Source organism: Tyto alba, unplaced genomic scaffold (genome assembly GCF_018691265.1).
Source record: "Tyto alba isolate M040663 unplaced genomic scaffold, T.alba_DEE_v4.0 Super-Scaffold_40, whole genome shotgun sequence".
NCBI classification, from domain to species: domain Eukaryota; kingdom Metazoa; phylum Chordata; class Aves; order Strigiformes; family Tytonidae; genus Tyto; species Tyto alba.
Window position 1 is genome coordinate 10,728,064 of NW_024881316.1, and position 24,515 is coordinate 10,752,578.

Below are 24,515 nucleotides of genomic sequence, written 5' to 3' on the forward strand. Positions count from 1 at the left end.
TAACAAGCCCCTTAAGCATTCTGATGATATTTCTTATATGATCCTTTAAGTGAAGAAAATTCTACTTCTGTTGCAGCTTTTCCTTATGACTGGACATACAGTTACTTGGTGCTTAGCACATATGTGCAAGCTGTTTGCAAGGAACTAGGTCATTGTTGTCTGTTAGTAAACCTGGAATAAAGACATTGGAGTAATGGAGACACCATTAGTAGTGGGTGGCTGAATCTTGGCAGAGTCTTAGCTGATTATAGGAAGTAGATACAGATACAAACATCTTCATAGTATGACTCTAGTTGTTCATATGCACTGGCATTTTTTACATGCTTTTAATCTAACAATTTAAAAGCAGTATGTAATAATTAGACTCAGAATTGGTTCTTTGTTCTGAAGAGGAAATGCTCTTCCATCTATTTGAATCTCCTGCTTTTATACAGCCTCTCTTTATTTTCAAACCTCTCTTGGAAAAGCCTTAAAACTTGATGTGGCAAGTGTACCTGCCACGATAAAGACTGAAACCTGTTGACTGGTGAAAGGAAAGAGCTGAAGCTAGAAGCTGCAGTCTGAAGGCTGAGCCCAGCCCTGCTGTGACTAACAGACCTTAGTTGAGGGATAGGAAAGTCAGAGCCCTTCGGTCGACAGGAAAGCCCTCAGCAAATGAAACGCATCGGGCGAGAGAAGTTTCTAGACCACTGACCATAGCATCTGACCACAGATCAGATTCGACTAGGGTATGAATGGAGCCCTGCCAGAGGGTGAATTGAGTCAGTCCTATTCTGAGCAGTGGGTCTGCAGTTGGGGTACTGTCCCCTCAGGTTGGGACACCGTCCAAGGTAACTCCTCCTCAAGGTTGGGAGTCTTCATCTTATAGGTGAGTGGTATGCACATTTTGGGTCATCGTTTTACAGCTTAGGCGTTCTTAAGTCAGCTGTGTAGTATAAGTTCCATTTGACAGACACCCATACTTGTAGTTTACTAATGTTTGTCAGAGTGCTAAACAATTGTTACAGTAAATCTCATTTCGAGTACCTGCCTTGTCTATTTGGAGAGACTTTGTGACATTTAACAGCCATGTCTTATTTTCTGTGCTTAATTCAGGTAGTTAATTGTATCAGGCTTGTTCACCTCTGTCAGATTATTTTTTCTTTTAACAGAACATCCAGATACTATCTGGTAGGGAAAAATGTCCACAGCAAGAGCATGAATTTTGGCAAGATGATGGTTAATGCTAAGATAAATCCAATTTGCTGTATTATTCTTTAAAATAAGGCACTGTTATTTGCTGATGAGGAAATAAGATTTTCTTGATGGGAAAAATTCCATCCTTATTCATTCCTTAAGCATATGATATAGGAGTGCTGCCTGATATATTGTGAACACTGAGATGTGTTTTATAGTTAAAGAAAGGCCATCCAGACTGAAAGCTCTCCAGCTAGTGATCAGAAAGCTTACTTGATTCTCTTTTTCACAACTAATTTTTTCAAAAGACTGCTACATTTCTAGAACTTGCAAAATATGTTTTCTTTTAGCTAGGTTTCTGTGCATGAAATCTGTGTGCTACCTCTTTTGGCTTTCGTTTCCATCTATTCCAGAATAGTATGGAATTCTTCTAATATCATCAGAAATAAATTCGAGCGTCTTTCAGGCCCCAGTCCCTTTTGGTTTGTTTTGTCCTTTCAGTGGCATTGATTACAGAAGATGTGAAACAATTTAAGAAAGATACCAAAATGAAAAATGTCTTGTGTGGAAGAAATTAGGAGTCTTAGAAAACAGGGTGGGGAAGAAGGCTCCTAAATAACTCAGATTCTTAAACTGTGATTTCTGAGATTTGATGACCGACCATCTGATAGTCTCACTCAGTAAAATGGTTTGTTTTCTTTTCTTTTCTTACCAGAGATCAGGAGAGAGAACCAAATTTACTGGTTCTTAGGAAATGTTTATGTCTGTTCTGGGAAATTTGCCTCATAAAGTTCTCAGGCTCTTTCCCATACTGTACAGATCAAACAAGATTTCTCCTCTATTTAGCAAGATTTCTAATTGTTGATCCATGAAGCAGTACTGCTCCACACAGCCATGATGAATTGAAGACAGAATTATGTCCAGTGTTTTCAATTAAATGTTTTCATAGGACCTATGAAAATAGCAACAATAAAACCCTTGTGCTGTGCTCGCTGTTGTGTATTTTGGAATGCTTTCCTGTGGCTAGTAAAGGTGCATGATTATTAGTTCTGGTTTCTAATTTTTTTTTTGTGATCCAGTCTCCAGTTTATTAAAGCACTTAATATTAAGTGCTAGGTGCATAGTAAAAGGCTTATGAATTACAGTTTTTAATGAGAAACTTCTGGAAAGAGAAGTAATTTCAAAAGATTAGGATGCTTTTTCCCAGTGCGATGGCAAAACCTCTAATGAAAGGAAAGCTAATTCTTAGGGGGAAGAATGTAGCCATATTTAAATTTCAGCACCTTAATTTTTCTTCATTAAGTTTGTTCATCTTTTTCTTTGATCTTTTTTGTCTTCATTTAGTCCTTAAGTACTTACCTATGTGTCACTCATTCCTTTGCTGTAGCAATAATAAAAGTTTACTTAAGTGGCCAGCAGACCACTATTAGCTACAATAAGGAGATGAAGCAGTGCAAGGTGCAGTTACTTCTGAAAACATACGCAGTGCCTACATAATTATGCAGAAGCTTGTGCAAGAGGGAATGTTATCAGGCTGATCTAAGCATGATGTTTCAAATATAATGAATGTTTTTGGAATTACCAGTTTGGAATTCAATTCTGAGTCCCAATAAACCTTACCTTTGGTAAGGCATAACTAAGACATGTAAATTAAGCATCTGGAGTAATTTTCAATTTTTATTTGACAGTATCGAGGCTGCTGTGGCTACTTTTGCTCAGGCTAGACCACCAGGTATTTATAAAGGTGACTATTTGAAGGAATTATTTCGTCGTTATGGAGATGAAGATGATGCACCATCACCACCTGAGCTACCAGAATGGTGCTTTGAAGATGATGAAGAGGAGGACGATGATAATGGTAAAACAGGAGGCCAAGAATCAGAACCTGGATCATCAAGCTCTTCCTTTGGCAAGAGGAGAAAAGAACGCCTAAAACTGGTATTTTTTTATTAAGACCTTATTATTCTAATTGCTAAACTTAATTTAATAATCATCATAGTCATCAGTTACTACATAATACATGCTGTACAAATGTCAGTGCTCTTTCAAATGCGGACTGGTAGTATTGTCTCTAACCAGGAAAAACTGGCAGATTCATTGCAGGCTTTCTTATGTTTCCTATATGAACCTTGAAGCTTAACATTCAACACTTCAACTATTCCAGTTGTAAAAATGACTTAACATTTTTCTAATATAACAGATTTTTTTAAAAAAGTTTGAGCGGAAATAGTAAAACTCTTTTTAATTACTCTGTCTTTAGAGGTGAAACATTATGGAGGGGGTGTGTAAGCAGTTTTAACTTTTTTTTTTGTATCTGCGTGGATGAAATTCAGAATTTTTTAAATTCAGTGCTCATTTTGGTAAATATTCTTACTTTTGGAAATTTTGGAGAATTGAGAATTGGATTAGCAAAAAGCAATAAAAGCTTAAAACCACCAGGGCAGCTTTGAAATAGTTTTGTTCAAAGCTCTTCTAACTGTATAATAAGACATATGGCTGATCATATATTGTGATTATTTTGACATACATCTGCATAATTCTGATGAAATAAGTTACTGTAGTTGCCATAGTATGGAACTAACACTCAAGTTACAAAGAATACACTTGTATCATCTGAAGACTAATGACTCAGTTTTCTCCAAATTACTGGCTTTTTTTTTTTATTTGCAGATAGGGGAGAGTGCTGAGTACAAAAATAGATTCAGTTCTTTTTGCATAATACTGAATTATTTTGCTTGTGTGCTGAGGTGTGTTTGTTTGCAAACACTTGGAAATCTTCATATGAAATATGCTGCAAAAATGCGTTTTGTTGTTATTGCAGCTGCTGAATGTGGTTTACATACGGAGTATGGAAGAAATTAGCCTGAAAGGAATACAAAATCTAGTCCAAAGAAGCAAGATGAACATTGAAAACTTTCAAGTAGTCCATCAGCTCGAGTAAAGAATTGTCCACGCTGTAAAAATCCATAGGAAAAAATATATTCAGGGATATGGCCACTACTTTAATTAGCCTTGCAGTAAAACATTGATATCTAAAAAAAATTATTTTGGGCTGGAACCTCAAAACTGTTTTTTGACTTGCCTTTTGATGCATTAGGAAATGAGGTGTGATGATGAGGTCCAGTGACAGCCTCTTTTCAGCAAGTATAAAACTAAACTGCTCTGTTTAACAGGAATCTTTATACTGGCTTCCCAAGCTTTTTCTTATCTGCCACCTTAGTTTTTTTGAAAGCTGGAAGCTAAATTATACGAATAAGCATATTAATAACTAAAAATTAATGATGAGTTAGAGAATTTATGAAAGAATCACCTAGTTAATATGCATATTCGTATAATTCAGTTTTGCAGCTCTGGAGGAACATTCTTTGGCATGAAGAGGAGGAACGGGGAGAATGCTTTACCATGGTTCTTGGCTGGCAGATTGGACTGCTTCTTAACTCAGTAGAGATGGATACAATCTATTTGTGATTCCTTGTAAATATGCGATCTACAGGGGGAATGATTATCAGGTAAATACCTCTTGCTCAGATTCTCTTATTTTACTGTCTAAAGGGCTGTTTTCAGCATTACGTTAATTTCCTGCAGCAGATGTTTTCAGCCTTCTCATTTGACTCTTTCTCTAAACACCTAGGGGTAGACAGTGTCAAACTAGAGGTGACTGGTGGTGGTGTGAAATGTTTTCATATTGACCCATATCTTTTTTGGGGACAGAAGATTTTAGGGGTAGAGGAGGAGATGACTCCCAGGCATCTCACTGGGATAATGATTAGTCAGAAGCAGCTGCCCAGCTAACCCGTGAAGTTAGCATGCTGTCCATTTCAGAAATTCCACCTTGGATGTGAGAAACTTTACTGCAACATCTTTCACTAAAACTTCCGTATTTTTGTGTCAAAAAGTCTTGTCAGCTTTCCTTTTCTACACTACAGAAACTGCGGGAACTGTTAGAGCGTAATGGCATTACAGCTTCCTTTGTCATCAGCCAAATGTAGTTGACAGGTAACAGCAAATCTGTTTACTGTAGTCTCAGATGCTACACAGGAAATCCAAACATGTTTTGACTTTGTCAGTGCATGCCATAAGGATTGTAGCATTGAAGCAACATTATTAACTGATGCTTAGAATCTCACTTCAGGAAAAAAATACCTGATTTTGCAAATAGGACGGAAAGTTATAATTCTGATCCAGAACCTTTGAACTTTTCATGGGTCAACGGGATCTTTTACTGTTTATTAAGGAATGCCATCTATTCTAGTCCCATGTAAGCTATGTATTTCACAGGCATTACAGGGTGTAATACGTAGTGCTTGTAAAATGGATGGTCAAATCTGAAACAGTCTGGAAGAGATGGTAGCTGTTAATGATTTTCTTCATGACTTTTGAGTGTAGGTGTCTTGTGGTCATCTGTGAGACGGGGAGACCATTAAACCTAATGGTTGACATAGTTAAAGGAGATAATTTTTATTAACTGTCAAAGTACATTGATTCTAAATATTAGTGACTATTTTTTTATGCCTAACCTACTTCTTTTTGCCAAAGTTTAACTCATGTAATTTTTGTTCTGCCTATGGATGTCTTGATGGGTATGGGGAAAATACTTTTTTTTTAATCAGCATTTTATGTACTTGAATATGCATGTCATTTCCCTTTAGCCTTCTCTTTCTCCACATTAAATACCAATTTGTTCACTTTTTCCCTATAGTCCATATTTTTTCACACTTCTGACCATTCTTGTAATTTTTTGTGTTTTGTCATGTTGACTCATTTTTCTGAGGCTATGGTGCATATAATTGAACACAAGCCTCTAGTTGAGTCCATCCTAGTGCTTAATAGGGAAGAATTAATTTCACATGTCTTAAGGCTAATGCTTCTGTTTATATATCTCAATAGAATTGACTTTTGCAAGAGAGAATAATATTAATTCAGCTTTTGGTCTTTTGCTGACTCTGTATCTTTTTCTCTAATTATCTCCCAGTGTGTGTTTGTATAACTTCATATTCCTTATTAAGTGTAGAACTTTGTTTATACTGAATTGCACAGTGGTTTTTTTAGTCCATTCTTAATTTTAAGGATAACAATGAATTCTTAAGCCACCATCACAGTCTGTATCCCTGTTACTAAAATTACAGGTGTCACAAAAATAAGAATATGCTAATAGGAAAGGTAGGTAAAATAAATTAATTCTCTTATACCTGAATCAGACCCCACAGATCCTTGTCAATATATTCTTCCACTTTGTTAGTGAAACACTACTCCTCTGAACCTGGTTTTGAAAGAGGTTGCTCTTCTGTTTTATAGAAGTTACATCTACCCTATGTGTTCTGAATTCCAGTATGAGAACAAGACAAGCCATAACAAAAGCCAGCATCAAAATATGTGATATTTCCTGCTTCCCCCAATCCTGTGAAGCCTGTTTCATCACCAAAACCAAATGATCAGTTGAACACTGTTGTTACTGAGCGACATTCATTATGATTTTGTAGTTTTCTTTTTTGTTTGTACATGCCTAGAGGCAGTTCTTGCGATTTGGTCCTGTATTGCTAGGTATTAAATCTAAACTGATGACTGTAACTCCCTGGCTCTCCCTTTCTTTTAGGAGATGGGGACTCTCTTCCTGATATGTTTTGGAATGTTTCTTGTCCTCTGGAAGGCAGTCTCTGAGCATATTGGCACTCGATCAAGTCTGAGTAGCTGAAAATGGCTGTCACGCTGTCTTGGTGATAGCCACTAGGGCCAGGGAGGTGTGTGTTGGGGACTTTTCCACTCACCCACTCCTCCAGATGGTGTTTAGGATCTGAACCAACACAAGGTGATACATATTGCCACTTCTCCTTCAGCTGAAGTGATGGGTGAAGGGATATGGTGGCAAGTGGGGAGAGCCTGGTTAGTGCAGATGGTATGAAGGTTGTGCACAGTGTAGGTACTAAGTGCATGTAGTTACCTTGGATCCATTAGGGCTTCTAACTCTTGACTTAGGAGCAGCACTGAGGACCTGAGGTGCTTCTGCTGATGTGAGTGCTCTGGCATCTCTGCACCCTCTCCAGTGTCCTGTTTCCACAGGAGGTAGTTAGCCCAACAATGGTGCAGAAAGTGCATGGATTTGGCTCAGTTTTCTTATCAGAGAAAATGTGCTCCTGAAACCTGGGGCACCGACTTAGCCAAGCCCAGGTGACTCACCTTGGTTTTGTAGTGCTGTGCCTTAGCTAGTGAGTATACTCGATGCAGATAATCTGCCAGAGACACTTTCAAATGGCAGGCACCAATTTCATGTTTATGACTTTTTCTTGTCTGGAAAATCTTTCCTGTTCCTTGCCTTTTGCTTTAATCTTAGCAGTTGTACTGCTGTTGCACTCTGCCATTATTCTGAGAAGTAAGTCACAACCATCTTTATTTCGTGGTGCTTTTAACCACTTACTCAGAATTCAGACAAGAGGCTGGCCAGGCATGTGTACCTGTCTGCCTCCCTCACCCGGTCACCTTTGTGCTGTTGCACCTGCTGGTGCCCACATAAGTAATATGGGATAAGTGACCTGCAGGAAGTCTGTGTAGCTTAAGGTAATTAAGGTTATGAACTGGTGTATTTCTTTAGGATGTACTGTTCTCAGAATATGATTTGGTGATGCAGCTGAGCCAATCTTAACTAAATGCAGGCCATACTGAAAACTGTGGTCCTGCTTTGCCTGCACTCCTTGTGTTCCTTCTGCTTCCCTTGTGCTGGCACTAGTGCTGACTCATCCTATGGTGAGTTTAGGATACTAATTTGGCAGAAAATTACTAATTTATGATGTTATTTTTGCCAGTTTAGTTACTAGACTTGCTCAAGAGTAGAACAGATGAATGCTGTGTTGTGTGAAAAGAGAAGAGCAAGACTCCTTTCATCAGTAATATGCAGCTAGATTTAAGCCAAGTTTCAAGCATTTTAGAGGACAGGTGTGAAATACTTGTATGTTCATTTTCAGGATTCATAGCTCAACAGGTAAAACTTCATGCTTTGATCTTCTTAGCTTGCATTGAGAATTCATTTGAGATGTTGAAGTAGGTCTGGTCAATTTGGGATCTTGATAGATATCTTTAATTATGTAGCTTTGTAGGCCTGATGGCTTTAATGTGTTCTGTTTTACAGAATTTCTTTTTTTGCCACTCAGTGTCAAACTCTTCATAGAATATAAAAGATATTTTAGAATTTTATTTTCAGTTTTCTTTTATTGATCCGTACTTAGTCTTTTTTTTTTATGGCATTCAGGATAGCATCGCTAATTTAGTAACCTGGTTTAGATTGAGAAGTATATACAATTATATTTTTACTCAAATGTTCTGTTACAGATCAGCTGTTTATGTTTTCTCTTTTGTTAAAAAGTTTGTCCTTGATCAGCCGAGAACCCTTTAAGTTTGCTGCTGCATAAGTACCTTGATTTTTTCAGTTGTTTTCCCTACAGTGTAAGTTTTAAGTTTTGAGACGTACAATGTGGTAGATCACCCAGGTGGAGGTGAAATCCCTGTAATTGAAATTCTTGTGCTGGAATTACCATCTAGGTCTGATAAAATTAACATATTTAATTAAAAGCATGCATCTCAAAGATTTGGAGGGAGTAAAGTAGGACTTAATGTCTTCATCTCCTGAGATTTTTGTTTAAAAAAGCCTACCAAATACCTTGTGTCTAAAGATGTTTCCCTGTGACTTCAGTTCACTAATTACCAAGCTGCTTACGTTTTTCTCATGTTAGATCTCTACTGTTAGTGAGCAGCTCTTGCTTTCCATGAAGCAAGGAAAGCACAGAATTGTTGGTCTAGAAATACTATTTATATATTAAAAAAATTTATTTACCATTTCATAGGTCAATTTTGTCATTAGTTTCCAGTTTACTTATTTTGAGGCCATACTTTTTGACACACTTAAAAGTGGTCCCGGAAAGAGTTTTGTGACCTTTAAGGTACAGTGATTTGCTCCAGGTTTACAGTACTGTTTAGGTTCAGATTATCATGCACAAATAGATGTCTCACACTACCTTATTATTATATAATATTTTACATATTAAGAATTATTAATTTGAATCCCACAACTTTCATGTATGTCCTATTTGCTATTAAATACTTGATACTAGTGTACTTTATTAAAAAAAACAAAAACAAAAACAAAAACAAACCAAACCAACTATTTTAGCTATAAATGAAAAATAATGAGTCAGACTGATGCTGTAGCTTGATTTGGGAACTTTCTTGAGAATACTAGCTGAACAGTGCCTATCGTTTATCATTTACTTCCTTTAAAATTTTTTTTTGGTAATTATTATTTTATTTTTCACCCCATAAATAACTCATTTCAGTTCATAATATGACACCAGTGAGTTTACTGGCAAAGCTCAGCTGATGTATCTTGGTATTTAGAGGTAAATTTTTAAGGAATATTTAAGGTAGTATTGCTTGTGAGGGCCAACTTGTAAAACCAGACTTAATCTTGCATTGACATGTTCTAATCTGTTTTTATGAAGGCTTAAATACTAATTTTTTATTTTTTTTAATTTAGGGTGCAATTTTCTTGGAAGGAATAACAGTTAAGTGTGTGACCCAGGTGACAACACAACCAAAGTTAGGAGGAATACAGCAAAAATGTCAGCAGTTCTGTGGATGGGAAGGGTATGAGAACATTTAGCACTTGTTTATTTATACTGTCTAGAAATAAGTGTTACGTTTCTAGTTTTTCAGAAGGAAACAGCTCATTGTAAAAATGGAAAAAAGGTGACTGTTTCTGGATAGATTGTTTAAAAAAGAAAGCGAGCCTCAAAAACACTCAACAGTGAAACAGATGAGGGCCTTGCATTGATTGTACTGTGAAATGGAATGATTCACGGTTGATACTAAGAAACAAGAATCTAGAACTGCTTTTCCATTGGGATAACAAAATGTTTTCAGATTAATTGTTGCTGTGCAAGTTCTAGATGTAGTATAGTCCAGGTATTTGAGTGAAATTCAGTGCTTGCTCAAGCAGTAGACTTATTTGTCCAACTGCTGTTACATTTCAGGATTGAGGTATAGTATTTGTTTTTATAGCCAGCTTGGATTTGTGTCCAATGTTAACGAGAACATTGATTTTAACATACCAAGTTCTGAACTCCTTTCCAAAGCTGATGGTCCAGGGAGTTGCTTACAGTGCTTCCTAACTTGCTGATGCTTATAGTTCTTCTAGTGCTTGTAATTTTGAACTCAAATATCTCTTCCTCTAAAGTGAAAACTTTGAAGTTCCATATAATTTAGTATTTTGTCATAAACTAATACCCTTGTTCTTACCAGGTAGGCATTTGATTCCTCTTGTAAAATACCTTATTGTGAAGATGTTCTAATTCAAAATTAACCTTGCAGCAAATCTGGCACAAGGTGTGACTTCAGTGTAATGTAAAAAATGCATTATCCTGTGTGACTGTTTATTGCGGAACATTAATAAATAGGGTTCTTTTTGTTTTAGGTCTGGATTCCCTGGAGCACAGCCCGTTTCCATGGACAAGCAAAATATTAAATTTTTGGAGCAGAAGCCATACAAAGTTAGCTGGAAAGCAGACGGTACCCGGTAAGTTCATTTTAAATGAAAAAGAAACATCCAGTAAATTGGGTAGATGGTTTGTATTTTCTCATGAAAGTGAATTCACTTGTACAAAGGACAAAACACATTCTAACAACAAAACTAACTCCAGAGATTAATTTTTTTGTTGTTGTGGTACCCCACGTTTGCTGAAGTATGTGGCCAAGTTTCTTTTTAGCAGCTGTTCTGCAGATGGACTGTTTAGTGTATGTACTTTGATTCTTATCCATAACCCTTGCATGTCTGTCAGCCAAGACTTGCCACCAAGGTCTTGAATAGTCTTAAATAACAGTAAGAGCCTGTTAAGCTAAAGAGTTAGTCTGTAAATGCTAAATTAAAACTTATTCTTGATCCTTCAGAAGCTGGCTAGTTTTAGAAATTTCATGGGGTGTTTTTATATGTACTGTGATCCTTTGTGCAAACCTGTAGTTCTGGTTAGCCAAAGAGTCAATGGTTTCATCTTCCCATACCACTTCTCTTCTGTTCATTGTAGGGGTGACTTTTTTTATAACACACTACAGCCTGATTGGGTTCATGTGCTGCACATCTTCAGTGTTGTTATTTCTGGTTTGAAATGCATCCTTGTATTTAATTTCTCCAGTATTCTCATGTTAACTTTTCAAAATAAGAGAAATGCCATACATCACCAAATACAGAATGGCAAAATACTTTTTTCTCCGATTGTAACTGGCTATAGGTCAGTTTCAACTGCATGAAATTCAGTTGCCGAAACATGTGCATCTGGTATCATTGGGTATCTTTCATTGCTTTGTCTCGTATGAAAGTCATGTCACACAGGGTCTCTTGCTTCTACACCCAGCATCTTGGATGAGGTATAAAAAGTATTTGCTATTCACGTGTGAAATAAAACCCCAAATGTTAGGTGCCCTGTTCCCTTGTACTCTTGCAAAGAGGTATTGTGGCTTTTCATACAAACAAATCTTTCTTGCGTAAAATCCCAAACCTCCAAAATCATACTTATTTTTACGGGACTGATTATTTTTAATAGGTTGGAACATTTGTGAAATTACGACCATTTTCATGAGGTTTTGAAATCATCATCCATGGGGATTGATACTGAAGAAAAATATAAGGTTAGAGTATTTCTGGTTTCAAAACTAAAATCAGGAATCCCAGATATTAGTGGAGATAGTTTTAACCTATACTACCCATAACATTCAGATCACAGTCTTCCTTTTTATTGTGGGTGGTATCTTGAGGTAATTAATAATGTAATTTCTTACATAATAGTCAACAGTGTCTCAGTAACAGGAAGAATTTAAAATGTGTGACACATCTCATTCCTTTCAATAGTTTGATTTTTATTTCCAAAAGATGTTCTTTATATACAGTAGTATTTAAGCAACTAATCTGTGCTAAGTGGAATGGCTTTAGTTTTTATTCACTTAGAGCAAATGATTAGATTTTAAACCTACTTTGATTTGATCAGAAAAAGTGCAATTACAGTGAATGTACGTGCGGTAAGAGGAGGCCTGTTATGCTTACTTGTGCATGGTGCTTTAGACTAGCAAAAGAGTTCAGTGTTCACACGTATACAAGTTAGAAGCCATCAGTTGTGTGGATGAAATGTATGCTTTCAAAAACAGAAGGTAAGAATTTTTCTTTTCAGACTGGTGAATTTAAAATACTGCTTTTGTGTACAGATATGGCAAAAGAAGTTTTCTTTTAGCAGTGCAATGGAAAGCATTCTTGCTTCAGTGTACTGAGACAACCAAGTAAAGTTTTGATACTAAATAAATTTTAGTATATATTAAAGAAAGTTTATGGAAATGTTTTTGTATCATTTAAGCCTATTGCTTCAAGAAATAGTAATAGCAGAAAAAAATTCTGTTTTTAAAATAATTTCTTTACAGGAGGTCAGTTGATATTAAATGAAGAAATGGCTTCATCGGCAGTGTCTCTAGTGTGCATTGCCACTGAAGAGTAATCTGTTCAAAACTGTGGGTCATTAGCTGATACAGATTGGTATGTCTTAGAACAAATACTGAGATGCTGTAAAATTACAATTGGTGCTATTCCATAGGGTTGTAAGCTATTTTTCCACATTTCTTTTTTTGTTTGTATTTTCAATGTGAAGAGTCTTTTTTCATGATATCCTGCGTTATTCATTTGGAAAATTGGAGTCTTATGGAATATTCTTATTTTCTTACTCAAATGTGCAGGATGCATACATTCTGAATACTAGAATAATTATATAGAAAATAGTATTGCACCTGGAAGGCTGCCTTTTGTGAAAGAAATTAAAAGCGCACATGTAATTTCTTGTAGGACTTTTTGGTATGTTGGACATTCTATCCTGTGTTTTTAGAGTTCCAGAATGGTGACGAAACCAAATGGATGAAGAATAAAACTGAGGGAACTAAATAGTTTTTAAATTTTCTCAAAACATAATGACTTGTAGTTGATTATGGAGATACACAGACTGATAGGTATATTCAGAGAAGAAGATGGTGCTACAAAGATCCTACGTTATGAAATTCAGCTGAAGGAATGTTGTGAGAGAGAGATTAAAGATGAAAACTTGAGCTATTGTTTGGACATTTAGACACTGTGCATGATAGCTACCCTAATCAACAATGAAAAATGACTATGGCAGTTTTTACATGGGACATGATTATAATTCTTTTGTTGTTTTCCAATGATCCAGACTCCATATGCAATTAAACAGATTTCATTAATTATTCTGAATGCTTGTGTTGACAGGCGTGACCTTCCTGAATTTAACATTAAGACATCAGTTAGTGGAGATCCATTTATGGATCCCCTGCTCACTTCATCTGGAGGTGAAACCCTGTCATCAAATACCTCTGAAGCTATTTTGTTAAGTCTTTAGATGCAGCAGTTTAGGGCTTGCCTATTACAATGTTATTTGGCTTGTGTATGTTTGGGGTTCTTTGTTTTGTTCTGTTTGCTTCAAAAAGTACTGCTGTTTCATCGGCCTGATTGGATTTAGCGAAAAGCAGATGCTTAACTAATAACTTTTGTATTACACCTTCTCACTTAAAACACTCTCATCTCAGTTAATAGCAATATTTGCTCAACTTGGCCAAATTACTTAAATTTCACCATTGTCAAATACCTGCATTTTATCCCTGAATCAGTAGTTTTCTCCAGGGGTTTCATGGCTGAAGCCTTTATTTGTAGATTGTCTTAACTGACATGTAGTGTCAGTAGTTTCATTGAGGACTTTTACTTTTCTCCAAAGGCATTTGCTATTCCTATATTCGAACTGGAGCTAAACTTTCACCCTTCTGGTTTAAGAGCTGTGTTGTTGTTTTGTTTTGTTTGTTTGTTTTTGAGTGGTAGAACAGTGTATGTTTTCTTGCTCTCTTTGTATCATTACATTTTTTTTTACTCATAATTTTTTTTTTTTAAAAAAAAAAAAGGAAAGTCCCGAAATGAAAGAGCATTACTTACAGTCTTGTGTTGACTAAATAATGTGAAATTGATTAGTTAAATTATTTGACAGTGATCCTATAAAATACTTTGGGGAAAATTACTGGAGTAGTGCCTCATACACTTTTGTAAATGTGTGGGTTCTGAGTCTGGTGTAGGTCAAACTCATCCTCCTCCATTCTCTTGGAGCCCTGAGCTCAAAATCTTTTGACTTACCCTTGCTTAGTCTGTCCTGATTCACAGCATTTGTGCCTACATGGTCTTGCTTGTTCTGTGCCTGGTTTCCAGAGCCCTTGTTCCATGAGCATCAGCAAGGCACACCTCCTCTGGAGCATATTCACTCCAAAGGGAAATGCACTATGAACAGCTACTTCTCCCCTCCTGTTTATAAATCTTTATGTGTAAAGATGTGTACGTGCGTCTCAGGTTTAGACAAATGAACTTTAAAAGAGCTTTGAAGCTCACTTAACATTGGCTCTCTTTGAAAGATATTTCCTTTGTATCATCTGTTTCTGTGTGTGTAAATATTATATGCAACTCACTCTGTTTTGGGGAAAAAATCATATTGCTTTAAATCATTATTATTTAAAAAACCCACTTAAGTCTGCAGCTATTCTGACTGGTTTGGTGTGAATTTTACCCTGTGTATTTATTGGAACAGTCGTCAAACCTCTGGTGTCTTAAAAATAATTTTAATGCTAATCTATTCATAAGGCACAGAAATCCAAAGGGCAAATTTCCCGCCTCTAAAGTCATGCCCTTTGGCTTTGTTGAGATGAAATATATGTTGTATGTTAACAGTAGCTACAAGGTATGTACAGCTTTACAAATGTATCCAATTTTGTGGTGCTGTGTTTCCGAAATAGTAGTTGCTATCTGAGTAAGATAATTGTAAGAGTAGGTTCAAGGCATTCTGTATTATCAACTTTGTACTGTAAAGTGATTAACCCAGGTGGTTAGCGGCTTGCTCTATCCCTTGATATGTATCTCATTAATACTGTTTGTAGCAGATGTTTGTTCTAATGAGTGGAGCTGAATGTTCAGACAGGAGTAGGGTTGATAAAGTAATGACACACCAGTTTTGAAAAAAAGACTGTTACCACTAAGAATAATAAAAAGCTTTAAAATGTCTGTGGAATAATTCAAATTAATACAATCAAACAGGACTAGGTTTTATAATGGTAAAATGTGATCTGAAGTAAATGCAAGCTATTAAGGGGCGTAAATTATTTTCCTACATTTGTATGAGTACCTTTTTATTTTTCACATCTGTACATATGCAGTTTTAGTAAAAAATAATAAATATGATCATATTACTGTGGCTGTTCAATTATGATAAGGCAGCTTTTTAAAAAAGTGTGGAACAGGTAGTTCTTGCCAAAGGCTATTTTATTTGAAAAGTAGTCATGCAGATTTGATGGCTTGCAGATACCTAAATGCGAGCCAGTAGATGCAGAATGTAAATCAGCTCTTTGAGAATTACTGCTAATTGTCTAAAAGGTGTTTGTAACAAAACAGTTAGGAACATCTCTGAAGTTAGTTTTTTCATTATTAGCAAATTACATTTTAGAAAAAAGGCTCATTGCCTAAATCATTCTGATTTTCTTGGTGTCATAATACAAATTAAAAATAGTAAAGCTACGCTTGACTACATGGTAAAGCTGGTGGCCAAATTTTTGGACTGTGTTTATTAACCAAATAATTTTGATTTAGCCAAAGCGTGTAAATTAGTGTATTATCAAACTTGTGATAGCTTCCTATGTTTCTTTAGTTTAGCTTTCTGTACATTTCTAGTTTTGTTAAGAAATTTAGAATTATTGACAGTTGCAGCTTCTTCAGAAACGTATTTGTGACCGTTACTTGAAGGATGTCTACTGGGCATGTTTTAAGGCAACTTTTCATGTATGTTGCTAAAATGTAATGAAGATGAGGTAAAAGTTTCTCCCTGAATTTGCATGGCTAAATACTTTTTTTTCCTTCCCTATTCTTTGATCCTTTACATGATGAGATGAACTGTACATGCATAACTGAGGAATTGCAGATTCCTAATATGAAAAAATTATCCAAAAGTCATTTGTGATAGGAGTAACTTGTGAAAAGGTGATGATTCTAAAGAACAGTTCTAAAAAAAAAAAAAAAATGGAAAAAAACCTGAGAAACAGTTTTTTTTTGTTTTAGAAATTACAAGGTAAAAGAAACTCGCTCAAAATTAGGTGGCAAGGAAGAAAAATGGTAGCCTGTCTGCAAAGGATTAAAGAAGAGATAGTTGAATAGGTTCACGAAAACACTATTATCCCTGAGAGACAGGAGGTTAGAGAGAAAGTTGGGATAATAATGAGAACAAAGGAGGACAGAGAGGATTGGTCAATAGTACTAATCCAATTAAAAAAACACATCTATGCACTTGAGAACTCATTATTAAGAACAAGAGACTGGCTTATCATGAAAGAAGATCTAGAGAATGGAAAGATTGTCTCCTGGGAGCAAAGACAGTAATGTGGAGTTGAACTTGAAGGAGACTCTGCTGGGAATGAGAAAGAAGCCACAGATTAATTTTCAGATTGTTACAAATGACATGTCCAGATTCTCATGGATGTGGAATTCTATTCCCAGTAGTGGGAAATGCCTGAAGTGGAGGTTTACACAACTGATAGTGTATTCTTTCCTAATTTAGAGGGGGACAAAAATGTAGGATAGTGAGATTTGATGGATGGCTTTGGAAATGGTGCTAATGGGAAAGTTTAGGGCTGTTAATCACTGGAAAGCATCTGTGAGTAAAGACCTTTTTCAAGGTATGAATAACCACATTCTGGGCACCTTCCTGTCTGACCCTAGAAGGCTAGTGAATAAGTGAATTATTATATATTGTGTTTTGAGTGTCTTGTCATTTAGTCATGTTTAGGGTTATACATGATTATGGTCTTGGGGTCAGGAAGGAACATTTGCCTCCTAATAATAGGATGGGCTGAAGAACCCACACGAAAATCACGTGGGTGCTTTTAAACCACACTTTCCTTTTCTTTACCTTTCTCTTCTCCCCACTTAAGAATCTATTAAGAAATAGATTTAAATCAGTTTTGCACGACTGGTTGGTAATGGTGTGTATTCCTTCCTCTGTGTTTAGGACACATTTCTGTGGTCTGAAATTTTGAAGGACAGAAATATTCAGGGAGTTGGACATGTACCAAATAGACTTTTCAGGACCAAATTTTTTTTTTTTTTTAAATAGGAGTGACAGGTTTTGTGACCAACAACTGGGCTTAACTCAAGTGGTTTGATTCCAAGTTAAATGAGCTTTATTCAAATGGTGTGCTTATGTAACTACCAGCAATGGGCAAAGCCTCAAAGGTTGGGTACTAATTATACATAGTTCATGTGTATAGGACAGCTGCTTTTCAGACATCTGTTACTATTTTTTATTGAATATCTCAAAGTAGTAGTTTTAAGGGTTTCTCTCTTATTCCCATGAAACGGTCAAAATGGGATGGTATTTAAAGAGAAGGCTTGAAAAAAAAAAAGCTTAAAAGGATAAAGTGACTGTTGTTATTCCACTATTCTGTGTGGAACTTATTTCACTGACTTTATTTTGAATAATACATTTATTTGTAGATAGAATACATTTTGGCTGGGATCGAAGTTGTGAAAGTTATTGAAACAGTTGTAATAAAGCTTTTTTTTTTTCCCCTCCCTCCAGTCAAGATTAAAAGCTATAAATATTTTTTATAGACTACAGTACTACTCAGTTGTTAGGAATCTGCAGTTTAGCTCTTAAGTTTGTAATGATAACATAATGTTAAGTTTCAGCAAAAGTATATAAAGATCACATACATGATTCTGGATTATAGTGTATAAACTGCCTTTCTAATGTTTGCTGAAAAGAGCGACTCATAGCTGTTAAGCCCTCTAAACAGCATTCCTCCTTCTGAAAAAGCAGATGCTTAATTCATCGTTTTCTGTGTTTAGGTAGGAGGGGAAGGGAAGATGGGATGGGGAGGCAGGAATGATGTGTTTGAGCCTAGAACGTTGGGGCTTCAGTAGCCCAGATGTAAGTCTTTGTTCACTCTACATCTTAGTAATTATCCCTTCTGGTTCTGTTAGGCAATAAATTTAGGAATACAAGACTGATATCAACCTGTTTCCCACAGCATTAGAACCTATGAATAGTTTATCCTTACTTGAGTTTTTATATGAGAGTGCAAAAATAAAACTTTGGTAAGTTGAGGTAAGATTAAGGGCACTTTCAGCATGTTTATGTCAAAGTAAAGACATTCTAGCTCAGGGTGAAGAAGCTCTAGCATAAGGTGACCTCATCATCTCCACCTGTTGACATGTTGTCAAAGGACGTGTCATCCTTTTTGCCTTTTTCACCTATTGTATGAGGAATGAGAGTATGCCTAGGCTTTGGCTAGCAGGCTGACTTTGACAGCAGAAAAGGAGTTGTCAGATTTTGGTAGCCAGGCTCACGGGCATCACCAGAAAACTCATTGGTTCTGTTTTAACTATATCATTTATGAACCCTGGGAGGCCTCTCTTGATTGAGAGCCTGTAGGTCAAACCAGGCAGCGCAGAGTGTCATAACGTGTTAGATTAATATCTGGAACTATGGGGTATAAATACTGTTACTCCCAAGAAATGCCCAGAAAGCAGTATTATTTAAATTAGTGATGTATATTATAGACCAGATCTGTTGGGCTGGGTTGAAATTGTTTTTTATTTTAATGCTGTATTTGAAGTGGATGGTTTGGGGTGTTTTTGTGGGGTGGTGGGTGGTGATGATAGTGTATTTATGTATTTATTTTTTTATTGCTAAGGCACGTTCATATCACTTTGCTGCTTCTCCCATCTCCCAAAGTCTTTTTTTTTTTAAATTGACTCAGTGTGGAAGAATGAATGAATAAAGAGGTGTGACAGAATGTGTCATCCCCAGTCTGGATCCAAATTCGACTCGAATGGCCAAAGAAGGCATTGTTACTGAAGGCTGTGGTTTCTCATTTATATGTGCCTTCAACAGTGTCAAGACTGAAAAGTGGTGGAAAGCAACTGTTGTTTTTGTGTTCCTTTTCTTAACTGGTTAAGGAGCACTGCTGATAGGATACCATACAGAAGGTATATTTTGTGAACTAGTAGGCTTGATGCTTCACAGTTCTGAAGCCTTCTGACAGCTCACAAAGTTTTATTGTCACAATTCTGAGCTCTCTGAAAAGTACCACTTAACTGATTATTCATATATAATTATTTGAATATTTGGACAGATTGTCATCTAAGCAAGCTCTTTTGTTTATTTATAAATAGTTAATGCATTAAAATGCTTATTATGTAGTTTGTCCTATGAATACTAATCTGAGAATATTCAAATATAGTCCTAAAATGTTCTGATTAGATCAAGATAAATGGTGTGCCAGCATGTGTACCTGATGTTCAAGTGGCAAGTATCAGTGATTACTGCTTTATTTATTTATTTTCCCTTCTCCCAGACCACTTTTAATAGTGGAACCGCATGTCCTGTGCTTCTGGTTCTCTTGGGGGGATTACAGACACATCCATGAAGTGTAATGACCTAAGCGTATTCAGGGAAGAACGACATTCAGTTTGTAAAGTTTAACTACACAAATACCTAGGGCAGCCCATGCCTTGGAGCTGATCTAATCTGTGAGCACAAATAGCAGTTGTGCTCTTCTGTGGCTTGTGCCTGTGATGAAGACAGAATTGACCTAGCAGACGTTCTGGCATAAATCAGTCCAAAGTTAAGGGAACCTCCTTTTTCAAAGCTGTGATGCTCTTTTCTTGACTGCTGTGTTATGGGCCTCCGTTGAGCGATGTTGTTAGGGTTCTCTTGCTTGGGGAAAGAAGGAATGTAACTACTTGTCATCTCACACTAAATTACTTTGTTTTTCTTTCTTATACCATTGTGTAACTGCTGCTTTGCCTTTTTTTTTTTTTTTTTTTGAGCCCGTTGCTTCAGGCATGAGTTCCCCTCTAAATCTCCAAAATATTTTCAGACTAAAATTTGTGGATGAGGGATGGAGTCAAACAAGTTCAAGCAAGCTTGAAGAGCTCAGTATCTGCAATAGATAATAACAATAATAACAGTAATAAATTATAAGAGAATTCAGTAGTTAAATTAAGCTTCAGATATAATTTGTTCCATTAATCTTATAGCTTTTAAAAAATAGTAACCAGACTGTTATACAGTACAGTTGTTTTCCTATATTCTTCTTCCCTCTAATGTGGAAGTGTACTTTAATATGTATTTGACCACTTAGCGTCATTAAAATTTGGGTGAAACAAAGAAAATCTAGTATTTAAAATCAATCTGTTAGTATACAGATTCTGTTACTGGGTCATATCTTTTCTAGCTAGTTAATAATTCTTCCTTTGTTTTACACCAGAATTGTCATAATGCACTATAAGAACTCTTCAGTATGTAGTAGTTGTAGATTAATTTGTCCTTTGTTGTAGGTCAAATAATAATAACAAGACAACTTCAAATTTAACCCATAAGTTTTAATATCCTTTTAGAAATAAAGAAACAGAACCCTCACAGCACTCTGACTTAATTAAAACCCTGGATGGCAGTCAAGAAAAACACTGTAACTGGATAGTCTTTTTTTAACCTTGCTAAATTCTTGGTTTTACCAGCTCTGTTGTGGAGTTTCACAGTCTGATCATATTTAGATAGAAAATGTAGTTTTACATTGGTTTTGAATTTGCCATCTGTTAAATTAATTAAAGGCATCTTTATCCTTGATTTATTAAACAGGAAAAACTATGGTTTGAACTCAGTCTAAACTATGATACTTTGTTAGGAGACATGATACCAGTTGCCACACTTAGGCATTTTTCCATGCTCCACAGTATTACTGTTATCTCCTTTATTCAGAAACTGACTTCCCTATTAATGCTGGTGCACAGTATTCCAGGTTAGGGGCTACCAGTAAGTTCTATAACGATGCAACATTATTTCTTTATTATACACCATCTTATTAGTTATGTGTGACCTAATGATTTGTTTGCTGGTTTTTTTTTTTGACTGCAGATGCATTTCTGTGCTCTCACTGACCTCTAAAAAGTAGCTGCTATATTAGCTTTCTCAGCTGACAGAGTTAATTTAGAACCTTGTTAGGTGGGGAAGTATAGTCTCTCTTCCTGCTTGTGTCTTGGTACCTTTTTGGATATCGAAACTTGCATTGTTTGTTACTGTAGTTTGGGGCATTCTGAAGATTTCTGTAGTAAATGTTGTCACCTGCAGATACACTGATTCACTTGGATTATTTTTCAGGGTCATAATAGTCCTAATAAAAATTTTCTCAGGACCTTGGGTTGTCAAGGGGAGCAAATGAAAAGGGAAACTTGCATTCAAAGTTTAAAGGAGAGTCGTGGCAGGCAAGAACAAGAAAAAGAATTAGATGTCGAGTGAGATAACAGTGGAGGAGACTGATGAGTAGTAAAGATTAGGAAGACCTGTATAAGCTATGAGATACCTGTTAACCTACAGTGGTAACTTGCACAGTCTGTATATGTGGCGAATACCACCTTAATGAATTTTGTGGAAATGAAGTTCGGTGGTCTCAAATAAGCAGGATCAGTTGATGAATACCTGGAGACTAGATATGTAGATGTGGCAATTAGGGACGTGATTTAGTGGTGGACTTGACAGTGCTAGGTTAACAGCTGGAATCAATGATCTTAAAGGTCTCTTCCAACCTAAATGATTCTGTCATTCTGTGAATATCAAAATTAAACATAGCCCTTTCATTGTGATATGAGTTGATCAATAAGACAAAAAAACTATTTTTTTTTTCTGTTCTAGCTTCAGGTCAGGGCAGCAGTAGCTTGAACAAGTGATTCAGAACATGAAGCTGGATATTGGGAACCTTTAATTTCTCATTAAATTAGACATTGGTGTAGCAGATATGCTAGGATAACTTTCTTGACTGTAACATGAGTATTGGAAAGCATCAATCATTTAGGAAAGATGCAAAATAAAGTTTGAGGGATCATATTTTCATAATAGCTGAAGGATAAAAAGTATTATGGAGTTCAGGGTTTTAAAAAATCACTCTAGGATTATGAAGGTAAACTTCTGGGATACTGCTGAATCTGCTGCAGATACTCAACCTGATCAGAGCTGTCACTGTGAGCACACTTTAATGCAGGTTGAGTGTCTAGAGCTCCCTTGATGTTATAAGAATTTAACCAACACAGTTACTGAAGCCTAGGGAACTGTTCATTTCACCCTAAAATAGATACCTTACAATTATGGAACTTAATCAGAAGCTGAATTCTACCCTCTTTCAAGGGTGGAGAATTGGTGGAGGATTTTGATCAGTGATAAATCCAGGTGCTTCTGAACTTAATAAGGGATACATGGGCTACATTTACTTACTGAACAGCAGCCTAGTAGCACAATATTTTAGTATTGAGGGGAAAAATTAATCTTGATTGTAGAACATAAGTTTGTGTCATTGAAAAGGCTTTGCTTTAAACTTAGAACATTATGATTTTATGATTGTAATGAGAGTTAAAAGTAGATCAATAATGCAGGTTCTCTTTCTAAAATGACAAGTTTGGATAAATTAAGGGAAATAGCTAATGGAACCAGAAGGACTGAGGAACAGTCTTCAGTATAGATGAGGAATGGCATTTGCTCTAAGTTCAGCCATTTTGGTAGGAGTTTGTATGCTATGTAAAGGGAAAATACTTTTTTTTTTTCACACAGGAATAGTGGTAGGTCTCATGCTTCTGGACGTTGGCAAAATTTTGGTTTATTATAGGGACTGAGGCTGATGAAGATTGCTAGAATTATAAGATAGGTAAAGAATGGAATGAAGGAAAATGGCAGTGGATCACTTTGGAAGAAAATATATATAAAGCCACAAGTGAAGATATTGAATATTAATTTTATATTATCATTAAGAATTTTGAAACAGAAACCAAGTATGTTCTGACAAACAAATGAGGGAGACAAGCCACTGAATTCACTGAGGAGCAGAATAATAAAACTGGAAGGATATTTAGTTGTAGAAAATGCAAGGTCATGAATAAGAAATATTGGAGCTGGAGGCTGTTAATTGGAAATGACTGTCAGTCAGAATCTAAGGTTGTTTTTTTTTTTTTTTTTTAAAGTACTGGGGAGACTGATGGCAGAATTTAACCTAGAAGTATGCAAGAGAAATATAAAGTGTTAGTGTATTCAGAGTGGACTAACTTCCAAGGGACTGTGTGTGTCGTTTTTAAAAATTTTATTTAGAATTTGAATTGTGGAGTCAAATACATAATTCTACAGCTGCTTATGTGTAGCAGTGTTTCTTTCTGCCTGATACACTATGTACTTGTGTAAATGAAAACTCATGTACAAGTTTGAAAGTGGTATTTGTGACAGAGCTGTCACTGTGCTGATTAAAAAGGCATTGTTTTCCTTTTGTTTACACACTGGTAATAATGAGTCTTCACATAACTTCCTGTGCTAGTGTCCCTGTATCCAGGCTTTGTCATCCTTCAGGAGACAAGCAGGCAACCATTTGAAGCAGCAATCATTGCCAGCAGCAATTAATATATGAGAAGAAAGCAAGCTGAGCCTCCCCCACTTACTGGGACTTTTGGGTGAATTGCTCCATCTGCCACAGGGCAACTTCAAACTTGTCTAATTTAAACTGTTACTCTAGATCCAGCACAGTCTGGATTCAGGCCAGGACATGGAACTGCAGCGGCTTAGTGACACAGATAGATGATCTCCTACTGTCAGTGGATAGAGGGCAGTCATTAATACTCATTCTCCTGGCCTTTTCTACAGCATTTGATGCGTCTGGCCAGCGGTCGGTGCTGCCTTGCCAGGAGGGAATAGCAGGGTCCAAAGTGAAGCGTTCAAGTGGCTTGGCCTCGTCCTAGGTGATGGATCCACGGAGTGGCAACCTGCTCATGATTTTGAAATGTTGCCAACCATAAAAGGAAATTAAGAAATTGAAAATGATATCCGCAACAAGATTTCGTTGTTGCCTCTGCGTCAGCGAACATATTAGTGATGCTAATTGCTATTCTGAGTTGGGTAATGCTTATTTGTGTGGGAGGGCAGAGCTTTCACAAGACTGAATTCTAGTCTGTGTAATGAACTCTCCTGGGAGTGGAGAGCTGCCATGGATTTTGCACTTAGAGTTGATGATGGAATTTCTTACATTTTGCGTTCTTTAATGTGATAATACAGACACAAGCATATTTAAAAAGGGAAAAAAAAAAGTGATGATGATGATACTGTGTTAAATAATCTTTACTGATACAGACTGTCTGAAGAAATACTGTGCGGCAAATAAAGCTCCTACAGGAGCTGAATTTTTAAGCTTCCTTTGAAAAATAT

At 36.2% G+C, this 24,515-nt stretch overlaps 1 protein-coding gene across 2 annotated transcripts in view; it reads left to right on the top strand.

Annotated features, from left to right (window-relative positions):
* Positions 1-24,515, top strand: part of RNGTT (RNA guanylyltransferase and 5'-phosphatase) — a 195,955-nt gene that overhangs the window by 19,717 nt on the left and 151,723 nt on the right. For both annotated transcript variants that reach the window (XM_032989939.2, XM_032989936.2), the window contains exons 6-8: positions 2,865-3,114; positions 9,698-9,807; positions 10,634-10,735. In XM_032989939.2, the coding sequence (XP_032845830.2) occupies positions 2,865-3,114; positions 9,698-9,807; positions 10,634-10,735 (462 nt within the window). The remainder of the gene's footprint in view (positions 1-2,864; positions 3,115-9,697; positions 9,808-10,633; positions 10,736-24,515) is intronic.